Raw genomic sequence first — 7,255 nt, 5'->3', positions numbered from 1 at the left:
TTAGGCAGAACTGAAACACGGCCACAATCAGATAAATGACGGACTTGTAGGCAGCAACCAACCAGATTCTGCCTCACCCCTCGCGGGAGCGTGGCCCATGCATCTGAGGATGCTGGGAAAGGGGATTCTGTCATTTTCCTGGAGCTTGGGGGAATTTGTTTCCTCGGAAGTTCTGGGGCATGCGGGTCTCTGGAAGGAATGGAGGAATTTGCCATTTTCCAGGCCCCTGAAGGTGGGGCGGCAGTCTGGGCTGGAGATTAGTGATGCAAAAAATGCAGCTACGTGCTGTCCCAGAGGAGCGGCCCGCAGCCAACAGCCGGCCCCTGTGGGCAACAGCTGGAGCTGCCGCGGGGGTGGGACGCTGTGTGCAGGCGGCTGCTCTGAGGCAACTGGACTCGGTGTTCTTTGTATGGGCTAATCCCACAGAGGCCGGTGGGCAGGGCATGCTTTCCCCGTGGGGTCTGGGGGGTGAGGGGGGAGTAGGAGGGGAGCAGTGCCAACAGGTGGCAAATAAACCTCGAACCATAACAGGCCTGAGTGGAAGAGAATCTTGGAAGTCATTTCGTGTAACTCTTTTCTATAATCAGGGAAACTGAGGCTCGGAGAAGGGCCATGTCACACACCAGCCACCACACCCAAGGAGACGCTGGGGAGCCGTCCCAGCACGAAGCCAGTCCGACCACCTTGCACTGTGACCCAGGCTTCTCCCAGGCCAACCCTGCCCTGGGGACATTCTCTGGAGACATACTGGCCAGAGGCTTGGAGATAAACCCAGCACTTTCCTCATTAAAGGAAGCATTTGCTTTGTACCAAAAAATCCATCTCCCTAAGAGCCCCAGGCGGTGTGGGGCGAGCCAGTTTCCCAGGCCTGCAAACTGCACCTTCGCACAACCCGTACTTCGAAGGGTCTCACGCAGGGTTTGACGCCGCTGACACCATCCTGAGATTCCGAATGGGTTTGAACAGAGGGCCCCCACATTGTCATTTTGCATCAGGCCCCTGATCCTGGGTTCAGGTAGGAAAAACAGGTTCCACAGGCTGCTGGCTGGCCTGCGGGATTCCCAGAGGGCTAGCCCTGGGAAATGCAAGGCAGGCCGGTGTTCGCCTCTGAGCTGGGCCTCACGGGGAGGGGACTCTGGTGGCATCACTGGCCACGTCTTCCTCCGAGAGAGTAAAGCCACCGTGAGACCCTCTCTGTGCCACCATCTCCTCCCACTTACTCAGCTCTGGCCAGTACCCACCAGAGGTGGTGGGTGACTGGACGGGCAGCGGCAACGGAAGCCCGAGGGCTGACCGGCTCAGAGCCTGGGCAGTGGGCTGGGGCGGCCTCTGCTCCTGCTGCCCAGAGTTGGCACCGACATCCATTGGGGGTGGCCGACGGCCAAAGAGGGCTGGGTGATTCCCAAACAAGCAGGAATCGATTTCCCTCCGGAATGACCTGGGTCCCCTTTGCCAAGACGAGTTCAGCCGTTAGGTGACAGGGAAGGGAAGAGCAGCGGTGAGGGGCGGCAGGCAGGCCTGGGACGGTTGAGGCCTCGGGCTGGGCCAGCTGGCCCTGACCATCCTGTGCTGTGAGCCGCCCCAAAGTAAATGATCCCAGGCCAGAGGGCGGGAGGAGGAGACGAGAGGGGTGGATCGGTTAACAACTGCCGGGCAAAACCAACAGACGCCGGGCACACCCTGCGTGCGTGTGGGAACATCCGCTAACTGCCAGGAGCTCTGTCCACGTTTACCTACAAGGGGGAGCCGCCAGGTGCCACCGTCGCCAGGAGCCTCTGCTTATTCACACGTGGACTCTCCCGTCTCTCTCCCCGGCCAGCCCACAGGCGCGGGCACGTCTTCCTGTGGCCACCTCGCAGCTTTCAGATCCACCCAGATCTCTGTCCCTCCATTTGGTGTATAAGACGCTCAACTCCAGGAGCGGACATGCTGGCTTTTCCGCCAGGCGCAGCTGCGGGTTTCAGACCCCCTGTCCCAGGACCTGGTTCTTTCTCCCTTTCCTCCTTCCTTCCTTATTTTTTAAAATATATTTTTATTGATTTCAGAGAGGAAGGGAGAGGGAGATAAAAACACTGATGATGAGAGAGAATCATGGATCAGCTGCCTCCTGCACACCCCACACTGGGGATTGAGCCCCGCAACCCGGGCCTGTGCCCTGATTGGGAATGGAACCATGACCTCCTGGTTCATAGGTCAACGCTCAACCACTGAGCCACGCTGGCCGGCTCCTTTCTTTTTTTATTATTATTTTTTTTTTTACTAACAATGGCTCAATAAACCCTTAAAAAAAAAAAAAGACCTTCAGCCTGTGAAGTTAAGACTTCTGTTTAAGGCACTCACTCAGGTGAGACTGTGGGCCCTTGAGTCTCACAGGGGAAGGCGGCTCAGGTCCCCAGCAGGGGCTACCCTCCCAAAGCCGCCACCCTGGCCCTTGGCGCCAGGCCACTCCGCTACTCACATGACCACGAGCGCGGCGTCTCGGGAGTAATCCAGCAGAATCTCATTCAGCCGCACCTGCCGCAGGGACTGGGCGAGGAAAAGCCACAGGTCACCACCCACGTCCCCAGGAGCATCCCCACCCAGCCCGGGGGCCTCCTCAACGTTTCAGACAGGATGGTGCCTTCTCCCTATCCTTATCCGTTCTCCTGCCTCGAGGAGGAAGCGGCCCTACTCTGCGAAGCCCTCCTGGGTTTCTCCTTGCCTGACCTTATGACCACGGCCAGAAGGTCAGTGGCAGGGGAAGGGGAGCTATGGGGGGAACCAGCTCACGTGGTGCTGGGACAGCTGATAGTTCAGCATAGAGAGGACTGAGCAAGGCACGCTGACTCCCTGGGCTCCCTTGTCTCCATCTGTGAAATGCGTATGAGGCCCGTCCCAGGGGAGTCTGGGGGAGATGGAGTGACATAGCCCACGAGCGGGCAGAAGGCTCCTGATACGGTGGGTCCGAGCAGGGGTGGGACGATCCTCCATAAGAGGGTCGGCGAGAGCCTCGTTTGGACTCTCGGCTTTTCCCAAGGAGCTGGGAGCTGTGTGTGCCTCTGGGCAGGAATCCCCAAAGCTTGTGTGGGGCCAGGGTAGGGGGGGAGGCTCCCGCCCAGCCCAAGGCCTGTCTCCAAACCGTTCAGAAATGATTGGCACCCGAGTCTGGCAGGAGACGGACACCCATTTGAGAGAATGGAAAATCGAGGGAAGTGAATGAACCTAGGTCAGGGCCCCGGACCTCACACTACCGACGTTAGGGGAGGAGGAACTCTTGTGGGCACTGGCCTGTGGCCTGAAGGATGTTTAGCATCATCCCTGCCCTCCGCTCACCAAGTGACAGCAGCAATCCCACCCCCCGGGTGACAAACTGTGATCCCCGAGCCCCTGACCTCAGAACGGCCACGGTGGCCACCAGGCTCCTTCAGCCCTTAGGAAAGTCCTGAGGGTGCTGTCTGGGGAGGGGGTGGCCACGGCTTTGGCTGCATCTGGGGCGGGGCTACAGGCTAAGGGGAGGAGTCAGGCTGCTGGACAACTTCTCCCTCACCTCCCCACTTGTCTCAGAGTCCCCACGGGGCACAGAGGTCTGGGGGAGAGAGGGAGACGGACTCCGGCCGTCCATCGCCATGGCGAGGGGGAGTCAAAGTGGGCGGGAGGACCAGGATCTCAGGTCCAGGATGGCTGTGAGTTCCACAACCCACAACCGGGTACCCTTCAGCACACCCCAGTGACTGTGGCTGGAGGATGCCTCCCAGACTGGGTGTGAAGGGGAGGGGGCAGGGCTGGGGGCCAGGGGAGGGTGTTAAGGAAGCTCAGGACGCCTGGGCCCAGAGTCCTGACCCGCGAAAACACCTGTCACCCCTCCCCCCAGCGAGGCCCTGCTCCCTCTGCACCTTGACTCTATTCTTGTTCATCTCCTCATCCGAGATCTTCCAGGGGCAGTCCCGCCTCATCTCGGCCACGGTGGCCTCGTCCTTGAAGCCGTCATTCAGGCGGAAGGGCGCAATCATGTCCTCAAAGCGCTTGGTGCTGGGACAGAGCGGGCAGGGACACCAGGTAAGACGGCCTGGCTTCCACGCACCAGAAAGAGCTTAAAGAGTGAGTGACCCTGACCTGGGCCCTGGTCGGGCACCTGCAAGAGGCAACCAGTCGATGTGTTTCTCTCGCTCCTGGCTTCCACGCACCAGAAAGAGCTTAAAGAGCACGTGACCCTGACCTGGGCCCTGATCGGGCACCTGCAAGAGGCAACCAGTCCATGTGTTTCTCTCATTTCGATGTTTCTCTCCGTCTTTCCCTCTCTCTCCCACTCTCTCTAAAAACCGTGGAAAAATATCCTCGGGTGAGAAGTAACAACAACAACAAAAACACAAAAAAACACTTGCTCTGAGAAAAGCACCAGCGTCGGCTTTCACCGGCCTCCACCCAGGCAGCCTCCGCCAAGGTCGCCTCCACCCAGGTGTGCGCCCATGCCCCACGGTGCTCCTCAGAGCAGATGTTCGAGGGACCGCCTGTGGTCAGGGACCGGCTGCGAGCCTTTGGTCCTGGTCCCGGATCCGAGGCCACCGCCCTCAGGTCCTTGTGGGTGGGATGGACGGAGGTGGGTGTGTTTCAAGGTTGGTCCGCGGGAGCCCTTTCTTTCTTTCTTTTTAAATATATTTTTATTGGTTTCAGAGAGGAAGGGAGAGAGGGAGAGAGAGAAACACCCATGATGAGAGAAAATCATTGTCTGTCTCCCTCCTGCGCGCCCCGCAGCTGGGGATCCAGCCGGCAACCCGGGCACGTGCCCTGACCAGGAATCGAACCGTGACCTCCCGGTTCATAGGTCGACGCTCAACCACTGAGCCACGCCAGGGCAAGACGGAGATATTTTTTTTTATAATATAGAAATATTTTTCAATGGATCTATTCATTCCCCAAATTTTTATTGCTCGCCCGCTGAGGACACAGCAGTGAGCAATACAAAGCAAATCCTGCCCGCGTGGAGTTTACATTCTAACCTGGCCGGGGAGTAGGGGAGGGAGCAGACGATAAACGCATTCTGATAAGGCAGGTCAGCTGATGACGAGTGACATGGAAAAGTAATTGGCCAGTACCTGTGACCAGCTCTGGGCTGCACACCTCACGTTTTAATGTGTCTACACATCTGATTAAAGAGGTGACCAATAAAACCCAGGCAAATTAACCAATGCCACCAGATTCTGGCTGGATGCCAGCGCCTGCCACGCCCCCAGCCAGGCCCACCCTCTCTGCCTTAGGTAGGACGTAAGCCTTCCGCAGAGTCAGCCACAAAGTCGAGGACAACTGTCGCTTATTCCATAGAATTTGCTGCCCCATCTCCTGGCCACTGCTGTCACTCGAGGCCTGGCCGTGGTGGCTCAGGGGTTGAGAGTGGACCTATGAACCAGGAGGCCACAGTTTGATTCCCGGTCAGGGCACATGCCCGGGTTGTGGGCTCGATCCCAGTGGGGCGAGTGCAGGAGGCAGCCGATCAATGGTTCTCTCTCATTGTTGATGTTACTATCTCTCTCTCCCTCTCCCTTCCTCTCTGAAGTCAATAAAAATAGGTTTAAAGTCACCTCTTGTCTCACCAGGGATGGCCACCCACGCCTGACGGGGACATGGCCCTCCGGACTCTAAGCTCTGCCTCATTTCCCAGGAGGAGGGGTCTTTTCCAGCCTTCATTTCACACAGGTTTCTCCCTGAGCAGATGTGTGATTTTAAAATATAACATCCCTCCCTGTCATGGTTGGGACTGGGGCATCTGCATCTTATCAAGGGGACACCGCCCGCTCCCCACTTACGCCTTCCTCTCCTCGTCCATCCTGTTGATCTGGCCGCCCACGAACACTCGGATCCTGCATTTGCTCCATCTCTTCTTGCGGCCGAGGAGGTAGGGGATGAGGAGGGTGAGGCCTGGCAAGGAGGGTCCCGGGAATCAAGAGGAAAATGCTCTCAGGTGGAGCTCTCTCTGGGTTCTCACCAATTCCCCTCTCCAGACCTCAGTTTGCCCATCTGTATAATCGGCATGCCGGAGTAAGCCAGAGTGGCACACAGGGCTCTGTGGGCTCAGGTTTCTTTGGCCTGCACCATGCTTTCAAATAAGTGAGCTGGTGTGTAATAATTGGGGGATTTCACTTAAAATCAGGATCTCGGGCATTTCTTGAAGATTGAACATTTGACCAGCGGGTGGGGGCCCTCAGCCCTCCCTGTCATCTCTCCTCACAAGGCCAAGGACCGGCTGTCCCTTGTGACTGCGTAACCTTGGACAAATGATGTCACCACCCTGGGCCTCACTTTCTTGATTTGTAAAGGGGGTTAATAATAGTTCCTACCAGGGGGCTGCGTTAGGTGAACCCACGTGAAGCACTTAGCGTCGAGCGTAAGTGCTCAGTCAAGGTGGCTGTCACTCAGAGAACATATTAGAGCAGAAACATCAGAGGTTGGGCCGATAGAGCTGAGTCATGGGTTTTAAGAAAAACGGGCGAGAGCGTATTTCTGTGGGAAGTCAATATTCCTGAGCCTTCCTAGGCGCCAGCCCCCCTTCCCCATGTATGTTGTGTGCTGAAACCCTGAGGCCCATCAAACCTGAAGGTTCCGGTTCACGTTGACATGGTTCCTCTCTGTAAGTCCCCATTTGACAGATAAAAAGCTGGGGACCAAAAGAGGAGCCCGCCTAAGCTCCCCCAAGCCCAGGGGTGGGCCCAGGGGCCCCGGTCCCCCCTTTGCAGGGCTCAGAGGTCCCACCAGAGTCCGTGTCAAGAGCGGCCAGGAAGGGCAGGCCAAGAGACAGAGGGCCGTGGAGGGAAGACGGCCGGAGAGAGCACGTGTATGTGTATGTGTGCATGTGTGTGTGTGCGTGTGTGTGTGTGTGTGTGTGTGTGTGTGTGGGCGCTGACCTCCATCGTCGAACAGCCAGTAGATGTCGATGGTCTTCTTGCCCTGCTCCGACTGGAAGATGGTGCTGGCCTGCTCCTCCCGCACCAGGGCCTCGGGGTCCACTGAGGAGCAGAGCGGAGGGGCGGTCACCCAGGGCAGCTCATTCACACGCCCGAGTCTGCCTGCGACAGCTACCGGGACGGTGGGCTGGCTCTTGCGGGGCTGTGCACCCTGCTGAGGGCATGCCTGGGGGAGGGGGTGACCCAGAGCACCCCCAGCAGCCCCTCACAGATGCCCACAGAATGCCCTGGCTCCTGCACTGTGGGTGCCCCTGCCTCCCAGAGCATGGCGGGAGTGGGGGGGGGGGGGGAGGGGGGGGGGGGGGCCCCCGGCTGCCCGG

General features: G+C 58.3%; 1 protein-coding gene across 1 annotated transcript in view; it reads right to left on the bottom strand.

The window, feature by feature from the left end:
• The window catches only part of SLC12A3 (solute carrier family 12 (sodium/chloride transporter), member 3), a 31,960-nt gene that overhangs the window by 3,504 nt on the left and 21,201 nt on the right, over positions 1–7,255 (bottom strand). The window contains exons 21-24 of the mRNA XM_015558774.1: positions 6,876–6,977; positions 5,781–5,892; positions 3,873–4,071; positions 2,459–2,526 (exon numbers count right to left, since the gene is read on the bottom strand). Coding sequence (XP_015414260.1) covers positions 2,459–2,526; positions 3,873–4,071; positions 5,781–5,892; positions 6,876–6,977 — 481 coding nt within the window. The remainder of the gene's footprint in view (positions 1–2,458; positions 2,527–3,872; positions 4,072–5,780; positions 5,893–6,875; positions 6,978–7,255) is intronic.

This window comes from Myotis davidii, unplaced genomic scaffold, assembly GCF_000327345.1.
Source record: "Myotis davidii unplaced genomic scaffold, ASM32734v1 scaffold590, whole genome shotgun sequence".
NCBI lineage: Eukaryota > Metazoa > Chordata > Mammalia > Chiroptera > Vespertilionidae > Myotis > Myotis davidii.
Note: the sequence above shows the minus strand (reverse complement) of the source record. Positions and strands in the feature narration are given on the sequence as shown.